Source organism: Barbus barbus (assembly GCF_936440315.1).
Source record: "Barbus barbus genome assembly, chromosome: 46".
NCBI classification, from domain to species: domain Eukaryota; kingdom Metazoa; phylum Chordata; class Actinopteri; order Cypriniformes; family Cyprinidae; genus Barbus; species Barbus barbus.
Window position 1 is genome coordinate 738,694 of NC_136724.1, and position 24,841 is coordinate 763,534.

At 38.3% G+C, this 24,841-nt stretch overlaps 1 protein-coding gene across 1 annotated transcript; it reads left to right on the plus strand.

Moving 5' to 3' along the window:
- On the plus strand, positions 1-22,960 carry lancl2 (LanC lantibiotic synthetase component C-like 2 (bacterial)). Its single transcript, XM_079409332.1, has 7 exons — positions 1-174; positions 6,504-6,619; positions 11,174-11,321; positions 18,235-18,417; positions 19,746-19,922; positions 20,482-20,554; positions 22,255-22,960. The coding sequence occupies exons 1-7, from the start codon at positions 7-9 to the stop codon at positions 22,329-22,331; spliced, it is 942 nt and encodes a 313-aa protein (XP_079265458.1). The 5' UTR covers positions 1-6; the 3' UTR covers positions 22,332-22,960.
- Positions 22,961-24,841: the final 1,881 nt, after the last annotated feature.

Below are 24,841 nucleotides of genomic sequence, written 5' to 3' on the forward strand. Positions count from 1 at the left end.
GTCGCGATGGGCGAGAGCATGTCGAAGCGGCTGAAGCTAGTCACCGGCTCCGAGGCAGAGATGGAGGAGCGCAGCTTCATCAACCCGTTCCCGGACTGGGATCCGAGCCTTTCCGTGTCCTCAGACCCAGCAGAACACAGCGGAGGAAACGAGCCGTTTGATGCCGACGGAAAGGTTCGTGATCTCGCGTTATTTGAGCGTTGAACGCGTGTTTGTAGCATGCTAACGCCAGCTGCTCTGTTTACAAACATCAGCAGGGGTGTTTTCCAGAAAGCAGGTTATGAGACATACCCGGGTAAGTTTGAGGATAAGCGAGCGGATAACCTCAGCTTTCGGTTCCAATATCAGAGGTTATTTTCAGGGTATGTAAGTAACCAGAGTAACTTTCTCTCTGAAGATAAGCTGCTCTGGAGTTATGTCCAGGGTCAGGTCAGGTCAGTGCTATCAGTGCACACGTGACCCACTGACCAGCCTTCAGCGCGCCTGACCGATAACACAACATTATATAATATAGCCTTATATATATAGGTTAGTTGTATGATATGTCAATTATAAAGTGCTAACAAGTAATACATAACGTAATATTCTAATATGGTTATTATATTTATTTTATTGGCATATATAACAGTTATCTGTATACATTATAAAACACTATGACAAAGTAATGTTTAATTTATTATATTATATATATTTATTACATTTTATATTATCTCACACATGGATTGGCATTTTCTATAATGTATTTCTATAATAAAAATACAGTACATATGATATGACTTACTATATAATTGTCATCAAACAAACCATATAATTCATATTCTCAAGTATTAAAGATTAAACTGAAAAAAGATAAATGATTGCACTACCATCAGTTATGTGTCCATATGCACTGAGCATGTAAAGGACCACCGAACCAAAGAAGAAGAAGAAACAGCATGGCGTGCAGCGTCCGTTTCCATAGTGACCCGTCGCTCTGTAGAGAACGTCTCGAGTCTTAGCCAGGAACATACTCTGTGTTGAATGAATTGGGTTAATCAAGCTGAAGTTAGTTAACTGTGCTTTCTGGAATACCCCCCTGCTCTCTGATTCTCAACATGGACAAGTCATAAAACTTATATTTTTGGATTATTCAGCTCTGATCTTTTGAGCAGCTAGAATAGTCATTCTGACCCAGATAACATTACAGGTGGCTGTTTAATTCTCACTTAATGAAATGATCCGAGAACACTGTCACATTAGTTCATTTCATTTAATAACACCTGCATCACAGACACATTTATTTATTTATTTATTTGCTCTTTAAGGCATAGCTAATTTCATAGCTAGCATTTTATATACCCTAAACATTCACAATTATAGTCTATATTTTCACACATCTGACAAAATTACATTTCATTTTGAGCAAAGTTTTTGCTTGTGGTTTATCAGTGGTTTAAAATGGTTTATCAATATGCAAATGATCAAATCCAGCAAGGAGACGCATTAAGATACCAATACCTCTGAAAATGAACCATATAGAGCCTTAATGAAGAAAAGATTAAGCACCAACATCTAAAATGATATTAAGAGATCACAGCCATGCAAACTTTGGAGAAAAAAACCTTGAATTGCTTTTTCCTATTTTTGAGCGGTCACCATTGACACACAATACAACAATAACTGCTAAAGTCAAAAACAGCTCTTTTAAATTCTAATAATATTTCACAATACTATTATTTTACTGTGTTTCTGATCAAATAAATGCAGCCTTGGTGAGCAGAAGAGACTCTTTCAGAAACATTAAAACATTTTATTCAAATTTTGGCTAGTAGTTTGTCCAAATAAAATAGGCATTGCAGGTCTGCAGTGCACATCCTGTGCTGTTTTGGGACAGAGCCACAGTCTAACTAGATTCTTTAAAGGTTTTATGATGAAAGCGTTTGATTTTGATGCTGGATTCACTACGCTGCGGCAGGTCTCTGCTCATCACACAGAATCCACCTCAGATCGTGCCTGTTTCTGTGCTGCGAACGCATGAGGCCTTTCTCTGTGAGAAACACTGGTGATGTGTTTTAGACCAGTGAGCAAACAGAGCAGACTTTAAAGCTGGATGCAGGACTGACTAGATCTGCTTCAGTGTGCAGCACAAACACTGGCCTGGAAACCCTAGCAACCCTTCACAACACCATAGCAACACCTTGACAACCACCCACATCACCCAAGCAACCCTTCACAGCACCCTGACAACCACCCACAATACCCTAACAACCACCCACAACACCCTAGCAACAACCTGACAACCACCCAAGCAACCCTTCACAACACCCTGACAACCACCCACATCACCCAAGCAACCCTTCACAACACCCTGACAACCACCCACAATACCCTAACAACCACCCACAACACCCTAGCAACAACCTGACAGCCACCCACATCACCCAAGCAACCCTTCACAACACCCTGACAACCACCCACAATACCCTAACAACCACCCACAACACCCTAGCAACAACCTGACAGCCACCCACAACACCATAGCAAACACCTGACAACCACCCACAACACCCTAGCAACACCCTGACAGCCACCCACAACACCCAAGCAACCCTTCACAACACCCTAACAACCACCCACAACACCCTAGCAACAACCTGACAGCCACCCACAACACCCAAGCAACCCTTCACAACACCCTGACAACCACCCACAATACCCTAACAACCACCCACAACACCCTAGCAACAACCTGACAGCCACCCACAACACCCAAGCAACCCCTCACAACACCATAGCAAACACCTGACAACCACCCACAACACCCTAGCAACACCCTGACAGCCACCCACAACACCCAAGCAACCCTTCACAACACCCTGACAACCACCCACAACACCCTAGCAACAACCTGACAGCCACCCACAACACCCAAGCAACCCTTCACAACACCCTGACAACCACCCACAATACCCTGACAACCACCCACAACACCCTAGCAACACAGAGGTGACGTTTGCACAGGCCAACACCACTCACATTTGCTTTTATGTTCGTTTAAGATTCATGGAGGCTACCAAATAAAAAAAGAAAAGGTAAATGTCACACTTTATTGCACAATTTTAAATTTGTTTGCACAGTTCTCAGAATTGCAAGATATAAACTCAGAATTCAAAGAAAAATAACTCTGATTTGTGAGATGTAAACTCAGAATTGCAAGAAAAAAAATCAGAATTACAAGATGTAAAAACAGATTTGCAAGATATACAGTCAGATTTAGATGCACTCAGAATTGCTCAAAATTGCAAGAAAAATTGCACATTTCTGTTTACTAGCAGTTCTAAAGAAAATAAATCACTCTTCTATTCTATTCTATTCTATTCTATTCTATTCTATTCTATTCTATTCTATTCTATTATGGCAGAAACAGGCTTCCATAAAGAATTTGACTAAAGCTGCAGTGTCTCAAAATGTGCAGCACAATTATTATTATTTTTTGTGCATGGTCTAATTTTGATCAAAAGCTGTGGTTGCTATGGTTATTTGGACATTCACTGTGAAAGTACCACACTATTCTTTGAACTGCACTGGAGAGCTGTAGTACATGAATATAGCAATCATTCAGCACATCAATATTACTGACTGATACACCTATAGTACCAGAGTATTTTTAAGGTTATAGCTAATAATTTGTACTGTAGCAATTGTAATTATTGTCTGAGGAGTCCTTTAGATATGTGGTGGAGGAAAGCTCCGGAGGATTGTGCTGATTTTCTCTTTGTATTCCCAGCAGTGGGTTCAGCAGGGTCTCTTGTTTCCGTCCCCTCAGCTGTCAGTCATCCTGTGCTGTGGATCTCTGCAGAAATACACCTTCATTATTTGATTCAGCTCAGACGGCAGCAGGGCTCTATGCTCAGCAAAGTCCACACATCACAATTTCTCCATTGCAGTACTCTTGATTATTATTGTGCTTTTCCCAGTTTTTTTTTGTATCAGAACCAGAACATCTTAACAGCTGCATTGCAACAAACTAGAAACCACACAGAACGCTTTAGCAACCATAAAGCAACATCCAGACAACCACCCAGGTCATCCAAGGATCACGCTGGCAGCTTTTGTATCACATACTCTTAGGAAAATTCTAGTATAAATTGTGAAAGTGATATAATTTGGACTTTTTCCTGTTTATCTACTTTAACTGCATTTGCTAAATTACTCAGCCCTGGGAAATATACATTACAAACCAATATTTTGTACAAAAGTAGCAGGTCAGTATCACTGAGATACTATTATAGTGTTTTATTAATTTTGAAGCAGTCTTTTTTATTTATTATTATTATTATTATTTGTTTTGGTTATGTCTGTTTTTTTTAATTATTTTTTATTTCAGTTGTTTTGGTACATAAAGATTACATTAAATTAGATTTTTTTATTATTTATTTTATTCATGTTTATTTTATTTCAAATACAATATTCCATTTATTTTATTTTTATCATTTCACTGGTCCCCACTGATCTGATGCCTTATTTTAGCCTAAATTTGCAACTCTGTTTTCCATTCTGGCATAATTTTTATTTGACTGATTAAAAAAAAAAAAATGTATATATATCATAAAAATATGATATTTTCCTGAAATTTTTTTTTTTACAATTTTATTTTTAGAAGTTATTTATGATTTAAATAATTTGTAAATTATATAAAATGTTTACTTGCATTACATGTGAAATGACACGCATCATGGTTTTAAACTCCAAATATATAACAAGAGAGTTTTTATATAAATTACTATAGACTTACTAAAAGCAAGTGCATTATCATCTGACTTCAACATTTTACTATCAGCTTTTTGCAGTGTAGGCAAAATACAGATGGGACAGCTTTAAATATCTGCCCCTAGTGGATTATTTTACCCACAATTACTCCTTACTACTTATATTAAGATTGTTTATGTCAGTGTCTTTGTCAGGGTTGCTTGTTATAGGCGAGTGTCCTGTTATAGGCGAGTGTCCTGTTATAAGTGAGTGTCCTGTTATAAGTGAGTGTCCTGTTATAGGTTTGCTCCTCATTAGGATTCGCCTCACAGACTCACTGCTGCAGGAGAAAGAAATAACTCTGGATTCAATCCACTTTCACTCTGCCGTGCCCAAGGTTCCTAAGCTATTGAACTCAGACCTTCAGAAATACACATTATGAATTTTCCCCTGTGGCAGTAAACAGTCTGAATAAAAAGGACCTTTTTTTCTTCTTTGTTCAAATGTGCTGTTTGTATCAGGCTGAACACCAGGATCCCAGGGTGCCACATTCCTCTTTGTACCATTGTCAGCAAATCACAGATGACCGTTGATTCGGTATACAATTAGCTAGTCTCTCTGTGACTTTATTGTCAAACGTTTGCAAATATTTGTGAAATTACTTTGTGTAATATTGTCAGTGGTTCTCGGAGTAGTTCCTCAAGGCTGAACTGAGATGATGCATTGCAGGGCCAAGAAGTCTCTGAAGTACAGTTCACTTTTAAAGGTTAAAATGTGTGTCTATGAGGCAGTGGCTATGCATATCTTTTTAAATCAAATCAGTTTTGAGATTTGATTCAATATGCATACATTTTGAATTTTATAATGGAGATTGATTCCACAGGGCTCTGTATTTGGTCTGCAACATTTTCGAACACAATGCTGCACATTATTCATTGCCAGTGTCTCTTAAAGGGATACTCCACCCCAAAATGAAAATTTTGTCAATATTCACTTGAAATATCTTAAATTGTGTTCCGAGGACGAACAAAGCTTTTACGGGTTTGGAACAACATAGGGGTAAGTGATTAATGACAAAATTTTCATTTAAGGGTGAAGTATCCCTTTAATATGAATTCATCAGTAAAACAGCTATTTGCCAAATGAAGCCTGAAAGCTTACTTACAAACTCAATTCAAGATATGAGTGCAAAATAATCACCCTCTTATATTTATATGATATAAATATAGTTGAGCAATATCACACCAGCAAGAGTGCTGTTTCTCCCCAATATCTACACCACTGATGATGTGAAACTAATTTATACGATAGTTCAAAAAACAAGGAACGGTGTTAAAACAATAGAAAATAGTTCTAATCAAAGCCACAGCAGAACTGATCAAAACACAGCTGTGATTCCTTACTGAATGAATCAACAGTTAAAGGGCTCATGTGATGCTATTTTAAAGATCATTATTTGGTGTATTTGGTGTAACAGAATATGTTGATAGGCTTTAATGTTCAAAAAACACATAATTTTTCAAATACTGTACATTATTGTAGTTCCTCTATGCCCCGCCTCTCTCAAACACGTCGTTTCCTGCGCTCCTCCATACGCTTCATCTGTTGGTGCAATAGTGGTGAGGAGAGCAGATTCTGATTTGATTGAAGAGCTGGAGCTGGAAATGACCTCCTCTGCTGCTCTGAGGCGTTTCTGTGTGGGAGAAACAAGCGTGTGTGTTGTAGTGAGATGCTCTCGCTCTCATGCGTCTGTGGGGAGCGTGTGTGTTGTTCAGCGGCGGCGTGCTGTGCTCTCTGTACTCATTCGTCTGATAGATCGTCTGCTTCACTGCAGCTCCCAGCAAGAGTCTGATTACATCTCCTGTAAACCCTCATCCAGCACCGCCTTACTGTGCTGCTCAAACACAGGATTAAGTTAAACAGAACAGAAAACAGAAGGAGAAATGCTACGTCATGTTCTAATTATATTAAACTGATTTGTTTTTTTTTTTTTATGTCTAGAATAGATTAAACCAGAGTGTATAAAGGACAATATCTATTTCTCCATCCGTCACCCTTCAGCGGTGTGTGCCAATCCACTCAACCTGAATGGCACACACTCACCTGGACAGAATATGAGTGACCACAGGACTTCATATCAGCTTCAGAGTCATCATGTTGTTGAAGAATCCCACAAGGACACTGATAACGCCACGCAACCACTACAAACTTGGCTCATAGAAACTATCCCGGCTGAGTCCTGCCCACAGAGCTCATCACAGACAGACTGACGCACTACAACAGCTCCAAGACTCAGCACCCAAGGACGGCTTTCTGGAAAACAGCCAGGGAAGCCAGGACGACATCTCACAGCCAGCGGAAACACCAGAGCCCATCTCACCAGACACACTTTCCCTCTCTCAATGCAACAGCAGTGTAGCACACATTGATCGGCACATGCACATCACAGACAGGCAGAAGTGAAGCCCTCCCTCCCTCTCTCTCCAGTTGTGTTTATCTTGGTGTGGAGGTGAATGGTGATAAACAAAAGACTAGCTACCTGTGCCTCGAATTTACAGCTAATTATACAAAAGGCAAATATAGTTAATTTGTCTGACTAACATCAGGTACCATAGACCAGTGCGCGTTCTTTCACTGCGTGATTCAGTTTATTAAAATACATTTAGATTAAGAATGATCACAAAATTCAAGATATGGGGGCAGAAATGTATATATTTATATCATTTCATATAGTTAATCAGTATCAAGCGAAGACTGACGGTTTTTTTCCCCACCAAAAAGCAACATGATTACAAATGTGATATTGATTTTATAAAGCAGTTAAATAAACAAGATTTTTATATTAACAGACTTATGTTTTAGACACAATATTGACTGTTTTTGCTCTATTTCGCCAACAAATATCATTTCAATTAGCGTCTCTGAGCAACAGCTGTTTTGTTCCTGAATGAATCCACCGTTTAAAAGAGTCGGTTCAGTTGCAATGACTCACTTATTAACAGTGACGTGCTGCCACCTACTGGAAGTTTTAATTTGACATTTAAAGTATCTATTCACTATTACAGTTTTCAGTGTTTTATGTTTAAAATATCAAACCAGTATTAATGTATTTGTAACTGCAGGTTAAATGCATTCATGTCCTGCATTAAACAGCGTGTAAATGCATCTAAATGCCACTTCAGATGCAGCTTCTGTGTTTTCTCTGCATTGCAAAGATTAATTTAGTCAATACTAATTTAATTTGCTTGGTAACAGCTTAAATGACTTATTCTAATTGACTGATTCAATTTAAGAATTTGACTGAAAATATGATGCACACTCATGCAGGGCTTTATTAAGGTAAAAATGTGCATAAAAGGTAAAAAATCTATTTAAACTTATTGGAAAGGATTAATTTCTACCACTGCTGTGAACTGATCACCACAGAATATGCAGAATATCAGAAACTTTAGGAGTCAGCTGTCCACGGTAGTCCTTAAGATATCAGCACAATAACACACTCAGCTAAATATTGTATAATTATCATTATCGATAAAATCCCAGAAAATATTGATATATTTTTTGTCAACATCGCACACCCCTAATATATTTAGCATTTTGTTTAGAAAATAATTAAATTAATATGAGAAGTGCCCTTTTTTCCACCTGAGCCCCTGCCCCTCAAAACGTCTGTGCACGTCCCTGCTGTTAGGAGAGGTGGAGATGCTCTGGTTAAAGATGTCTATCAGTGCAAGCAAGTGTCATTGGGTCAGTACTTGTCCTTTGAATATCTAGGTATTGTGCTGAAAGGTGCTCCGCATATTCTGTTTATCATTATTTACAGGCCTCCAAAATATTCTCCAGCCTTTGTTGATGAGTTCACTGAACTGTTATCAATGATTTCCTCAGAGTCTGACTGTTTTGCTATTGCAGGGGATTTCAATATTCACAGATAATGCAGAAATTATAACTGTTTTAAACACTTTTGACCTGAGTCAGCATGTGCACGGACCCACACACAATCGAGGACACACTCTAGATTTACTCATCAGTAGAGGTCTAAACATCTCATCCATTGTAATCAAGGATGTAGCACTATCTGATTACTTCTGTATTTTCTTGGATATATTGATCTCAGTCACCACTGAATCTAGATCTGTCTCTGTCAGAAAGAGATGCATTACCGAGAACACTAGTGCGCTATTTATGAAGGCAATATCATTAACACCAAGCATTTCTGCAGACTCTGTTGATCTTCTCCTGGAGTCATTTAACTCAAAAGTTAAGAATGTTATTGATGATATTGCCCCCGTGAAAATCTGCAAGAAGAATGGCGGACAAAAATCAACATGGAGAAAATCAACAGCAGTTCAGAGCATGAAAAGACAATGCAGAAAAGCTGAGCGGACGTGGCGGGAGACGAAACTAGAAATCCACTATAGCATCTATAAAGACAGCCTTCATGCTTTCAATGTGGAACTAGCCACAGCTAGACAGACTTTCTTTTCAAACCTTATAAACAGTAACTTAAACAACACCCGCACTCTTTTTGCTGCTGTTGAGAGACTGACAAACCCCCCAAGTCAGATTCCCAGTGAAATGCTCTCCGACAGCAAATGCAATGAGTTTGCTTCCTTCTTTTCTGAGAAGATCAATAATATCAGAAAGGAGATTGGCACATCCTCAAGTTATGCAGAGGTCACACAGATTCGACCGCAATTTCAAAAAGAAGTAAATATGTCTGTTTTTGAAGCAATTGATAGCACAATTTTGGAAGAAATAGTACAGCACCTTAAATCTTCAACCTGCTATCTTGACACACTTCCCACATCCTTTTTCAAAAATGTGTTTAACTGTTTGGAAGTAGATCTCTTAAAAGTGGTGAACTCCTCACTTCTTTCTGAGACTTTTCCAAACTCCATGAAAACTGCAGTTGTTAAGCCCTTTCTGAAAAAGCGCAATCTTGATAACACCATATTGAGCAACTATAGACCCATATCAAATCTTCTAAGATTATTGAAAAGTTAGATTTAAATCAGCTGAACAACTGCTTAAACTCAAATGGATACCTGGACAGTTTTCAATCTGGTTTCCGAGCACATCACAGCACAGAGACAGCACTCATTAAGATAATAAATGATATTCGCTTCAATTCTGATTCTGGCAAAGATCAGTGCTGGTACTACTAGATCTTAGTGCTGCGTTTGACACTGTCGATCATAACATACTTCTAGAGAGACTGGAAAACTGGGTCGGGCTTTCTGGGATGGCACTCAAATGGTTCAGGTCATACTTAGAAGGGAGAGGTTATTATGTGAGTATAGGAGAGCATAAGTCTAAGTGGACGGCCATGACATGTGGAGTGCCACAAGGCTCAATTCTTGCACCGCTCTTGTTTAGCCTGTATATGCTCCGACTAAAGCCGGGCTCACACTGTGCGATTTTTAATAATCTTTTGCGATTGCTGCTTGTCACACTGTACGAACATGATCCCCATGTCAGACTGTAGGATCTCAGTTGTCTTAATGTCAGACTGTACGACAGTCAAGACGCGATAAAAACGGACGTACTCCGGACTTGTCCGGAGTTTTACGTCATCAATACGTGACCCGCGTTCTCTCGCTATAATGATAGCTAGCAAACAACGTGTAGCGTTAGTTTTATTAATTACATGCCTTGATGTTAAAAAAAAAATGAAAAAGACGACGTGTGTGGAGCAAGTCATGGCTGGGCAAGAGGACTTTATGGACTTCCGGTTCTACAGAGCGAACTTGAGGTAATTTTGTTATTCGAGTTTAAACATCCTGCCCCTTAATAAATAAACTTTAAGTAAACTTTACTTTGTACATATATTGTTTTTACAAATAATGAATGGTTTGAAGTTGTCGCGCTAATTGCGTCATCAAGTTCAGTGCTCCTATTGGTTCTTGGTTTGACGGTCGTCGTAGGAGATGTCACACTGCAGGAAAGTGTCTGAAATCTTCTGACACTGCTAGAATTTAATCGGAGGAAAAAATTGATCGCAACGGCCATTAATCGGCTGTCGGTGAATATGTCAAACCAGCGATCTAGACAACCGATTTTAGCCTAGGATTATAGGAATCTTTTAGGATTTTCAAAATTTGTCTCAGACAAACAAATCCTGGCCAAAATCGCACAGTGTGAGCCGGGCTTAAGTCAGATAATGAGGAAGAACCAAATTGCCACAGCTATGCTGATGATACTCAGATTTACCTAGCCTTATCTCCAAATGACTACAGCCCCATTGACTCCCTCTGCCAATGCATTGATGAAATTAACAGTTGGATGTGCCAGAACTTCCTTCAGTTAAACAAGGAGAAAACTGAAGTCATTGCATTTGGAAATTTTATTATTTTATTATTTTTCCGTTCTGTTTGTTGCAGTCTGTATTGTACAAAGAGATTATAACATGTCCTTTCCTTCTTGTTCTCCTCTGTTGGTTCAGATTGCTCCAGCTCCAGCGCTCAGTGCTCAGTCCAGACTCGGATGTTCCTGATGAGCTTCTGTACGGACGAGCCGGATATCTCTATGCCCTGCTGTACGTCAACAAAGAGATCGGGCCGGACACGGTGGACGGCGACACCATCGCCAAGGTGCATGTCATTCTATTCACAATCAACATTTGTCTGTATTCATACATGCACATGAAGTAGGGTTTGATATATATCGTCTGCGTTAATATCGTAATTGTTGTTTTAACGATGTGTGATTTTGACATCATCTAGTATTTTGCAAAAACCATTCAAAACACCCCTACAGAGCGCACGCATGCATTATGTGATGAAGTCTAGACTAGTGCGCATTTATAGTGCGTTCTCTCACTGCATGATTCAGTCTAATAAAATGCCTTTTAGAATGATCACAAATTCAAGGCATGGGGGCAGAACATGTATATATTTATACCACTTCATATAGTTAATCAATTTCATACGAAGAGTGCCATTTTTCTACAAATATTACCATGATTACAAATGTGATATTGATTTTTTTACAACAGTTCAAAAAACAAGAAGTTAATTAAGAGACTTATGTTTTAGACACCATATTACCTGTTTTTGTGCTATTTCGCCAACAAAAATAATCCCAAAGACAGCCGCAGCACTGTTTTGCGTCTCTGAGCAACATGACGCTGTTTCGTTCCTGAATGATTCAACCGTTTAAATGATTCAGTTCAATCGCAATGACTCACTTATCAACAGTGATTTGCTGCCACCTACTGGTGGTTTTAACTTCACATTTATAGTACCTTTTCATTTTTGTTTTATAATTTCAATTGTCAGTATTCAACATTTTGTTTAAAATATCAAAACAATATTTATGCATTTGAAACGGCAGGTTAAATGCATGTCCTGCATTAAACAGCGTGTAAATACATTTAAATGCCACTTCAGACGCAGCTTCTGTGTTGATTTAATTTGCTTGGTAACAGCCCAGATGTCTTTTTATTCTAATTCACCGATTAAATGTAAGAATTTGACTCAAAAGATAATGGACACTTTTAGAAAAATGGCTTTATAAAGGTAAAAATCAGTTTAAACTTGGAAAAGATTAATTTCTACCAGTGTGAACTGACCAGCACACAGAATATGAAGAATATCAAAAAGTCAGCTGTCCACGGCAGTCCTTGAGATACCAGCACAATAACACACTCAGCTAAATATCGTCTAATTATCGTTATCGATAAGATCCCAGAAAATATTGAGATATTATTTTTTGTTAATATTGCACACCCCTAACATGAAGAAGTATAATAACCAGTAAAACTTGCATTGATATAAATACACTACAATGCATCCATTGATAAAGGTGTTCCTGTGTTTGCTCACATCTCTGGAGTGTGTTTGTGTGTCTGCAGCAGGTGCATTAATCCTCTGGCCCGCACTGTAAATGTTTAGCCTCTCGTGGGCTGCCTCACTGTACGTCATACATTATAGTCTTCATTCGCTGGCCGGCGTCCAGTTTCTCCGTGTATGTGGGCAGATGAGAGGAGTGAGATGAAGGAGGGTAATGCGTTTGTGTGGTGTGTTTGCCACAGTAATTATGAAACATTAAAGCTGCCTCTGACTTGAATCTGGCACGAGGAGGATTTATGGTTATTAAAGGAGTCTGTGGTGCGATCAGGACGGATCCGCTGTGCTCCGGCACTGGTCACTCTGTTCCTGGATCTGTGAAATCTGTGCTGCACGCACACTCAAATTATACAGTACACACATTCTCCTCCTCATATCCGTCTCTTCTCGACTGAGGACTCAGATATACCATAGTAAACTAATAGATGTGCTGCAGTGTGAGCTTGCAGTAACATACTGTAATAAAACTGTAAGAAATATTGTCAATTCTGCACAGTGGTTAGTTGATAATTAAATGAACAAACATACAAATATTGATTTGAATTAAAATAAGTTGGCTTATACATAATATTAGGGACTATGATTTCCACAGTCATAAAATCATGCTTTTTTTATTATTAATATTTAATGAAACCATTAAAATGGAATCCAGAAAATTTTAAATGAACACATGGAATTTGGGAAAAATGTATAAATATATAAATATCTACAACTCTATAATAAAGAAATACATAAAATGTGTATGTATATATATATATATATATATATATATATATATATATATATATATACATACACATTTAAGCACTTTTCACACAGGGCCATGTGGGTTTGGATTTTGTTTTCCCTTCATAATAAAAAACTTTGTTTAAAAACTGCATGTTGTGTTTACTTGTGTTATCTTTGATTAATATTTAAATTAGTTTGATCTGAAACATTAAAGTGAGACAAACATGCAAAAAAATAAAAAATCAGGAAGGGGGCCAACACTTTTTCACACCACTGTGTGTGTGTGTATGTGTATATATATATATATATATAAGAAAAGAGAAAATGTTTCGGGCCCTACATTATTTTAAAATATGTTGGCTTATGTGCAAAAAGCTATCAAGTGTCCAATTGATATTTAATATAAACCAGAGGTCTAATGAAACTGAAATAGATAATTATATGTGTTTATTAATTATTTCTTATATTTATCTAATTATAATACATGAAAACATAAGTATGTTGAATTACTTTGATTTATTATTACATTGCCTACATGGTGATATTGAGTACAGCAGATATCTTACTCGTGTTATATGGCTTATAACTCTTAGCATTCATTAACAAAACTTGACTTTATGAAACCTAATACATATTTTTGATTACATTTAGACAAAACGATGCACAATAACTTGATTTTGTGAGTAGTACCTGTGTTTATAGCACAGTAAACGCACTCTAACTCCAGAAGACAGATGATAATAGTCTTATTGTTGACTGCACTGGATTTTATTGCATCTGAAAATAGATAGTTTGACAGCTTCAGATGCTTTGACATCCAGTCTTCCTCTCAGCAGGCAACATCTTGAATATCATTGCTCTCTCCTGCGTTTGATGCATCTTCACTTTGTTTCTTTGACAGCCCTGATCTGAAGAAATTATTCTTATTATACTTCAGTAGGAGTATTTGCTTTGTAGAATCAGTCACTGACTATTTCTCAATGTTTTGGTAAAAATATAACTCTAGCTTTGAGGTGGTTGAGATGAAAGATTTATTATGTGATTTGTACAGACACTGGTTAAAGGAGCTGTTAAAGGAGAAATGTGTCTCTGCATCAGTGTCTCAGCAATGGATGCTCTGCAGTGAATGGGTGCCGTCAGAATGAGAGTCCAAACAGCTGATAAAAACATCACAATAATCCACACCACTCCAGTCCATCAGTTAACATCTGGAGAAGACTAAAGCTCAAACACATCCAGCATTAAGACGTTTTCAGACCTTCCAGAAAACAAACCAGTGTTTCTTATTTTTTGTCGGAAGGCTTTGCTCCATTAATTTCTTTTCTTGAAAATAGTGTATTGTGCAGCTGTAGATGCACACAAATGTGTTTTTTTCCCCAGCCACCTCACTTTTTCATCACGCAGCGTTTTCTGTCGCATACAATACGTTTTCAATTAAATTTGATGGATGCAGTGCTCCGTCATCTATTCAAGCATAACCGGCTGCAAGAGGCATCGAAAAACTGCGGGTGATGGTTCATTTTTTCATTCCTTTAAAATATCTGCCTGCTCTTGTACTCTGTTCTTACAGTAGCTAAAGTGAACAGCAGTCAGCTGTAAGATTGATTAGAGGTCCGCAGAGGTGTTGAATAATTGATCTTGAACTTTAAGATGTTGATCTGTAAACTGAATTAGTGGCGACGAGGGCCTGCGCTGGACGGATGCCGGGCCTTTAGCATCGGCTCACATTTTTATGAAGCTGACTTTAATGCAGCACGCTTCTACCCTCTGTGAGACACATAACACCGCTTAATTGAGGCAAATTAAGTTTTAATATTGAACCCTGTTAGGGAAGTCTTAATTACATCAGTGTTTAAAGATGCAGATCTGTAATTGTGACCCCAAGCAAAGAATCAAGCTGAAAAAGCTTTAGCATAAAAAACTAAACTTTTATTCATCAAGGATGCGTTAAATTGATCAAAATTGGGACAATTGTTACAAAAGATTTTCAAACTCTATTTTCTCTCATTTTGTCCATCATCTTTTGCCATCTTTGAATGCTCGCTTAATATTTAAAAAACTAATAATTTAATAGCACTAATAAATGTAATCTTTATTAAATCTTAATGAATATCCCTTTTTCATACCGTATGTTATAATGTCGTGAAGCCTGAGTTGTGTTGTTGTATTTAAAACAAATCAAATTGAGCTTTTAGTGTTATTTATAAGTTATTGATTTGCTTGTTGGTATTGGTCAAGATTGGTGCATCTTTCTGTTGTGTGAATGAGTTATTTTGAACTATCTGTGTCAATATTTCAAATCTTCTTGGCTGCATTGAATGTTTAGTCCAAAATGTGGTTCCTTTGAGTGTCAAATCAACCTTGTAAAGCCATTCCAGAGCAACTGCATAGACTTTAAGATGTTTGGATATTGATCTTTGGGTTTTTGTGTCAGTACTCCTTCAAAAAGCATCCCAGGATGCAACATGAAGTCTGCCAGCATTAGCATACATCCTCACAGCTTCCTATGTTGGATAATCCTCATGCTAGCGCCTCCTCTAATGGCTTTCCCTGGAGCCTTGTAAGAACCCATATTCAGTCGGCTCCTGTAAGCTATATCTGTATGGACCATTTCCACAGTATACAGTGAAAAGCGGAGGCGTAAAGCACTAAAACGCCTCATTTTCAGTAGTGAATGATCTTCTCTGCTAACAGAGATGTTGCGCGGTGGTTTCTGAAGGACAGCTGGCTGTTTGGAGTCAAACCCCAGAGGATTGTGATGTAATTTGAGGTACTAGAGCTTCACGGCGGTGAAGTGCGGCAGGGTTATGACTAGCTCAGTGCTTACGTTAAACATGACCGAGTAACAGGACTACAGGAGCGTTCTCTGAGAGGAGGGTTTGTTTGGGTGCAGTGGGAGAGCTTGCTTTGTGCTGTAATTCAGTGTTGTGTGAGGAGGAAGGCACTCTTTTGCTCTTCTCCAGCCTCTGGCGACAGGAGCCCTCTGTTCAGGAATCTGTCATCTCCACAGGAACACTTTAGTCTCCAGCAAACGCAGCGTCAGGCTGTCTGAACTGCTCCATCTTACATTTACAGAAGAAAATGTGCCTGCTGCTAACTGTGTGTTTGGGTTTGCCTGTTGAATTGAGTCGCGTAGGCCGTTCGTAAACAAACACGTAATGTGTATAAAGAAGTATAATTTAACTTGTGCGTAGGGTATAGGCTATTTTGACAAGTTTGACTTGACTATTATAGCTGGTCAACCCAGCTAACAGAATGCTAAACTAGAATGGTATAATCACACATTTGTGTTGGGTATAGGCTAAGCTAACAGATTAATCGGCTAATGGAATGCTAAGCTAGTATGCTGGGTAGTAAAATTGAACTTTTGTGTTCTGTATAGGCTAATGCTGGTTACACACTAAAGGATTTTTAAAATGACCTGTTCTTCTGAGCAGATTCAGTCACACCACAGGAAAATCTGATAAGATCATCTTTAGAACCAACTAAATAATCGGGACACTACCAAGGATTGTCGGAAGGGGAGAAATCTGCCCAAAATCAGCCCGATTATGTTGTGGTGTGTACACCAGATTAATCAGTTTACGGATTGCTAAAATAAAACATTGAATGTTATAACTAAACATGTATGTAGGCTTAGTAGTTAGCTCGTATCTTGCAAAACATGAGATTAATGTAAAAGCACAAAGAACAAGAAATGTTCTGTATCGATTACAGTCATAACGATTGACTTGGGGTATATATAGGCAAAGTTAGGCTAATCAGCACATTGAACAGTATAACTGGACATTTATGTATGCTATAGCCTGAGTTTAGAGCTCTTTACTTAACTAAACAGATTTCAGTTTGACATTGTCACCTTTATATAGCGCTTTTAACAATACAGATTGTGTCTAGCAGCTTTACAGTATCAGCGCTGTGTGTTAGTTCAGTCGCTGCAGCTGCTGGCGGAGGAGCGGAGAGAGCAGAGAGCTGATTGGCTGTGGCGCTCTGGCGGTTGGCACGGCAACGGGAGTGTGCGTCATGGCAACGCAGAGGGGCGTGGCCCGGTGGCCAGCATCATCGCTCTCACACCACAGCGTGTCAGTATTTGTGTAGATGTGTGGTGATATCAGTAACAGCAACTTTCAACAGCAACGCTCTCTAACTGCTGTAAGTGGACGCTGGGAAGGAGAAAGATTGCATAAATATTGATGTGTGTGGGTCGTCTGAACTGAACTGGACCCTTTAATGCATCTGCAGCTACAGGTTTGATGCTGCTGTGCTGATCGTCCAAAATATCTGTCATAGAAAATAAAATCTGTGCCTTTTCCTGAATTTCATTTTTCATAAATCTGTGGCATTTGCTATTTGCAAAAATAAATACATAAATGCATATCTGTGCCATAGAAAAAAATCCTAGATACAATCTTAAGAATCTTCCAAGTTCTTGCAAATGCCAACTTTGTGTCCATGTTGCTTATTTATGGTTTTAACAAATTATTCATTCATAATATTTCATTATGACATTTCAGAAGTGACTCTACGTGACATTTTACAACATGACATTAAAAAGTCAAATTATTTGATTATATGGCAAATTATTTTCAAATACTGTGTATTTAATTGAAGAAAAAGCTGCTGAATAATAAAATATTATTCACAAGTGCTTATAGCAATACTATTTATTTTAAATCATATTAATTTATTAATAGTAATTTAATTTATTAGTCTATTAATTTAAGTTTTTAATGAAGATTTTTGTTTCTGATATCAGGACAGTTTCACAGATATTTTTGACTTCATGTCTCCCTAAAATACCAAAATGAGTTTTAATTCAGCGATTCATGAAAGAAGGCTATTCAATGCTTTGCATGTAATAATTTGTATTAGATTCTTCAATCTAGACAAAACTAAATATTCAGTATAACGTTCTCTTTCTTGGCAGCCGAGTGCTAAAGTCCATCAGGACGTTCTGAATGAGCTGGTTCGGCCCAGTGTGGATTACGTGCGGCACAAGAAGTTCCGGTCGGGCAATTACCCATCATCCCTCAGCAATGAGACGGACAGACTGGTGCACTGGTGTCACGGAGCTCCTGGAGTGCTGCATATGCTCATCATGGCTCATAAAGTGAGTCATGCGCACACACACACACACACACACACACACACAATCATCATCTCAATACACATGCAAGAGTTACAGCAGAAGCTGCACTTCTACACATGGGCTCTGTTTTTCATGAATCCGATATACTGTTATATTCCTTTATGATATTTAAAAACCAGCTTTTTATTTAAAACAGATATTTAAAAACGGTGTGGAGACAGATATCTGCCGCTGAAGTGAAACAGGATTCAGAGATGCATCTGTCTTTGCTCTCTGTGTCTCGCGTCTGTCTGCTGTTCATTCTTAAGGTCAGGTTTATTCTGTTTATTCTGTTTTTAGGTCACTGAGTTTATTTCTTCATACAGCAGCCCACACTGCCATCTAGTGCTCACTCACAGAGTCATGTTTTTAATCATAACATTATCTTTATCAGGCATCATAGTGATATTTAAAAAATGTACAAATTTGACATGTTTTTGGTCACACATTTAAATATGTAGTCAGATAGAATCAGGAAAAAAGATGTTTATTAGTCTACACTTTTGAGTTTTTCTCCCTCCATCACTGTAGAATGAATATATGGGTCGTGTTTCTCTCTTTCTATTTCTATTTCTCTTTCTCTCTCATTCTTTTTCTCTCTCTCTCTCTTTCTCTTGTTCTGTGTTCGTCTGTGTCTTTATCTCTGTCTGGTGGGTCGCCTGAGGACTGCAAGGGAAAATTGAGCATGTGTTATATTTGGAAAGAGAATTTTTCTTTGAGCAACTTTTACACCAGAGCTTTGACAAATGAAGACAGACGGCAGGACCTGCTTTTGCACCCACACACACACACACACACACACACTCTCTCTCACACACACACACACACACACACACACACACACACTCACTCACTCTGACACACACACACACACACACACTCTGACACACACACACACACACACACACACACTCACTCTGACACACACACACACACACACACACACACACACACACACACATTCACTCACTCTGACACCCACACACACACACACACACACACACACACACTCACTCACTCTGACACACACACACACACACACACACACACACACACTCACTCTGACACACACACACACACACACACACACACACACTCACTCTGACACACACACACAGACACACACACACACACACACAAAAGGGTTATGACAGTAAATATACATAGCAGGGTACAGTCTGTAATTACTGCATTTGACTGTAATGATGTAATTACTATAATTAGATCATAATAAGCCTGATTGGTCACTGGTTCTCACAGGAGATCAGACGCGTCTGCAGCAGTGTAATGTGTGTGTTGTTGTGTCTCAGGTGTTCAGGGATGAGAAGTACCTGCGAGACGCGGCGGAGTGTGGAGAGCTGATCTGGCAGAGAGGTTTGCTGAGGAAGGGTTATGGCATCTGTCACGGCACGGCGGGGAACGGATACGCCTTCCTCTCTCTCTACCACGCCACACAGGACAAGAAATACCTGTATCGTGCCTGCAAGGTACAGCACCACACTCCCTCACTGCTCAGCCCTGTGTACAGTAGATGTACAGTAGATACAGTCATCATCTCTGCGTGTTATTAAACCTGACGTCATGGAAACAAAGCAAGGTCTGTATGAGTCTTTCGATGAACCGCTCTGATCCAGGGCTCCAGCAGCTTGATCTGTGCAGTGTTTGGATCTGAGCAGTGCCTCGTATTTCAAACATATTTTTGTTTATTAAGGCTGTGAATCAGTTAAAATTTCTTGTTTCAGTTGAAATAATCAAATTGCTTGCATCACATTCTGATTAATAATTTGATCAATCTGATGATAAATGATGAATTTTAGACTTAGGTGACTCTAAATCTGTTTTCTTTTTCTTTTCTTTTCTTTTCTTTCTGATGCTTTTATGAAAAAGTTAAGCAAAAATGTCCTTGTTAGAACAATTTGTGCTCTTCAGTTGATTGTGAGGAACTGGACATGCTTTAAGGGCTTTCCACACTTTATTATGATAATGCTTGTACTTTGTGTTCCAAATGATATTTATTATTTATTAATTTGTTTTATTTGTTTCTAGTTTGCTGAATGGTGTCTGGACTACGGGACCCACGGCTGTCGTATTCCTGACCGGCCTTATTCCCTTTTTGAAGGTAAATTGATCATCATGTCTCTGATAAAATGTCTTCGAATTGTACTCAATACTCTCAAAAATAATGGGTTAGATTTAATATTACATTTAAACTTTACTCATTAAATGAATGACATAATCATGTCTGCGGCTACAGAACTGAAGCTCACATGCTCATCTTTGGTTGTAGCAGGCTTTAGTTTCTAACAAAGACCAGTCATGTAGTGTTTCCAGCCTGTTCTCATCATTAGTACTCTGCCCCGTTCTGCATTAGACACGATCAGTTCCTCTCGTTCTCTAAGAGACACACAGATCAGTTTAAGTTTTGTTTATTTTGTGTAGCTTATACACGATAGCTATATGTAGTCTATATACTCCTTATATACAAAGGTTTGGGGTTGCTCACCAAGACTGCATTTATATAATAAATAAAAATGTCTTAAATATCTATGTTTTAAATATCTATATTAAATATCTAATATCTTTTAAATATATTTATTTATTTCTCTGGTAAGATTGTAATTTTCTTTGCAGAAACTTATTAAAGCAAAACCTTTCTTCATTAAAGTGATACTATTTAAGCGATATATCTAAGTTAGAATAAGCAGTAGTATTGAGCTGTGGTTCTCATGTGAGCAATGTGGGTTTAAATCTGATTTGCAACATTTCCTAATCCTTTACCTCTCTTCCCCATCGGCTCGAAACTCTGTTCTTTAGAAAACATCAAAAGGCCAAAAATATTCAGCACATGTGCTTCATATTGTGCTGCTGTATGTGGGCAATACAAGTTCTAATCCGGCTCGCAACATTTCCTGATTCCTCTCTCTCCTTATATTTCTCCGCCGTCTTCTTTCCACAATAAAAACTGAGAAAGACCAAAAATATAATAGCAGAAAGCCACAACTTGGTGGTGTTCGTGTAACTCTACTTGATGTTTTTGCTTGACCTTCTGTCTGAATCCCCGAGGCTCTCCAGAGTCCACATCCACACACACTTACCCACTCGGCATCTATAGTGATTTATCTGCTGCTTTACCTTACTGTTGTCATGGCAACCCGCTTCCTGCTCTCAGATTCTCATTAAAAGTCACACTCTGATTGGGCGCTCGAGTCTCCTGCTGCTTTCTCTGTAGTTAGCGGTCGGTGATGGTCATACTCCCACAACACACCACATTCCCCTCCGCAGCCCAACATGCCTCACAAACAGACTGCTGCACATTAATCCACATCACGCAGTTGTTTTATTATTCTAATCCTATTGGGCTTGAAATGATAGTTCTCTAAAAAATGAATGTTTGCAGAACATGTCCTCATCCTCAGGCCATCCTTTGTTTGTTCATCAGGTTTGTAGAAATGTGTCTCTGCATCAGTGTCTCAGCAATGGATGCTCTGCAGTGAATGGGTGCCGTCAGAATGAGAGTCCAAACAGCTGATAAAAACATCACAATAATCCACACCACTCCAGTCCATCAGTTAACATCTGGAGAAGACAAAAGCTGAAACAAATCCAGCATTAAGATGTCCATAATCCATAATAACACTTCCTCTCCAGAGGATGCAGAGACACATTTCTACAAACCTGATGAAGAAACGAACTCATCTGGGATGATCTGAGGGTGAGGACAGTTTCAACTGATGTTCATTTTTGGGTAAAAACGTGAATCTGATAGTCTCATGCTATTATATCAAAGCTAACCAGATTGTTGATGTCTTGTTGCTGTAGGTATGGCAGGAGCCATCCATTATCTCTCAGATGTCATGCAGCCTGAGGGTCCCCGTTTCCCTGCTTTTGAACTTTGACCTGTGCGTTTGGAAGCATAGACTTTTACTCCTTCATTAGGAGCTTAACATGCTTTCTCAGTACAGTTACATCGCTCAGGATGGACCCTTTAAAATGAAGAAAACTATTTCTTCCTCATCATGGACGCAAAAAACCCAACCTTCAGCCTATAATTTCAAACAACGCCACCTTGAGTTTGGTCTTCATAGCTTGCAGTCTTTATCAGCATGTTGCTGTTTTTTGGATAATATTTAATGCTAATATATGGTTTGTTTCAGTTTATCTCTTACAGCGCAGCAGTGTTTCTTGCATCTGCATGCTTGTTAGTTAATAGCAGTGCCTCGATGCGATCGTCTGTCGTGCACTGGAGCGTTTGTTCGCCGCTCAGATCCCGTCTGCGATGTCTTTGCAACACATGCTAATGTCAGAATGTGTCGGTGTATGTGTGCCTTTCGGTAAATTAATCCAGTGTCCAACACGGTGTGGTTGTCAAGTGTGTACTGTGTTTCATTGTTAAATGTCTTGATACATTCTTGATAGTTCAGCCGAAAATGAAAATTTGTTGTATATAATGTTCAGTTTCTTGCACAGACTGATCGTTTCGTTTCATAAGACCTCAATATATCATAAAGAGCTACAGGTATTAATTTAATGTTGCCTGATATGCTTTTTTTTATTCTCAAAGATGCTGACTTGCATTTTATGAATCACCAAGGAGCACAGTTTCAGCTAAAAATCATCTTTACTGTTCTACTGAAGAAACAATCACATCTTGGATGACCTGAGGAGGCACATTATCAGCACTTTTAAAGTACAGTGATTAAAGAATTAAATTATTAAAACACTTTCAACAGATGAATATCATTACAGAGAGAAGATCGTGCTCAAGAGGGAACTAAGAGAAATGAATGGAAAAGGTACATTGTGTAAAGGTTCTGTCTCTTTCTCTTGACCTTCTACTGTGTGAAATAAGCCTGCGGTGATGTGAGACGAGGTCACCGGCTGCGTGCTCGTTATGTAAATGTGTGTAATTGAGTTCAGCTTCAGTGAGTCATGATGAACGCTCGCTCTCTGAGATTGGGTGAAGGGTTAGTAATGGGCCAGACTCATTATTGAAGCCAGCACAAACACGTCTCATATATCAAATGTAAGTTAGATTATTATAGTGCCATCTATGTCTATTAAACCACATATAGGGGGAATTCAAGTTAATTGGGACGTTTGTTTCCCCAGTCATCTCAATGGCAAAAAGGCTCCTAATTTACCTGAGTTCACCACTATGTAAAAAAGAAAAGTATAAAATATCCCAGTTCTTGGATCCCGTATGCACAAACTGGCAGGGAAATCTTGACAGGAACTTAATTGTTTTGGCAAAGATGAGCCAATGAGAGTCTGGGTGTTCTGGGTTCATCATATTAGCTAATAGAACACACTTTCACAATTATTTGTTATATTTTCTCAGTAAGGATTTAAACTAAATATTCAGTTCTAAACCATGAACCAAATTTGAAAAAGAAACTGCAAAGATGAAGGTAAAACTGAGAGGCATTAAACTACTCATCCTGTGAAGCATTGTGAATGTGAATACATTATTGTTTTGCTAAATGTATTTGGGTCATTCCATGTCAAATTAACCAAATTTCGGAAACTTTCCCAGCTCAGATTTTTTATTTTGTCAATATTTTTTTTTTTTTATGAAGAAAGAAAAACGTCTATATAAATGTGTCATGGATGCATATTTGAGTAAATAAATGGTCATTTTGATAACTTCATGTTATTGTTACACAGAGATTGGTAGCTCTAGTAAAATCTGTTGACTTCAGCAATCTTTGTTGCATTATACGCCAGTGGTGACCATTCAAAAACAGCAAAAGGCACTTTTACTAGTAAGGTTTGTGTGTGTGTGTGTGTGTGTGTGTGTGTGTGTGTTTAAATAATACTTCAATGCAGCAAAGATGCATTGAAGACACACAAAATATTTTCATTAATAGTGGCAGTAATCACAGTAATAACTTTTCTATTGTAATATATTTTAAAATGTAATTTATTTCAATAATATTCTAATATTTCACAATATTACTGTTTTTACTGTATTTTTGATCAAGTAAATGCAGGCTTCTTTCAAAAATTACCCCAAACTTTTAAATGGAAACCTATATAAAAGTATCCAATCCATACATTGTGAATGTAATTACTTGTGATTGGCAGTGCTTCATGGAGGTGAACTGGGATTGCAGAGCTCTTTTGGTGCATTTTTTTAGTGTTAGTGGGTGCTATAATAAAAAAGCCCTCACAAACGTGGGAAAGGAAGATGAATTTTATATCCTCATCAAAATAATCTGTGACTACATTGTGCAGCAGAAATGTAATCACAATTACCATCTGCTGCAGAGCTCTTATCTTTTCTTGGTTGCTGAAATCCAAACTCAAGATTTGTATAATTAACCTAAGAGCTATTCATTTGATGTTATACTTCTCCTAGAGGCTCGTTCCAGTACAATGCCATGACTGTGCAAGTAAACACTTACAA

Coding starts and splice junctions, on each gene's coding strand:
- lancl2 (XM_079409332.1), top strand. CDS start 7: ATGGGCGAGAGCATGTCGAAGCGGCTGAAGCTAGTCACCGGCTCCGAG. Junction 11,322..18,234: donor ACGGCGACACCATCGCCAAG/GTGCATGTCATT, acceptor CTTTCTTGGCAG/CCGAGTGCTAAAGTCCATCA. Junction 18,418..19,745: donor TGCTCATCATGGCTCATAAA/GTGAGTCATGCG, acceptor GTTGTGTCTCAG/GTGTTCAGGGATGAGAAGTA.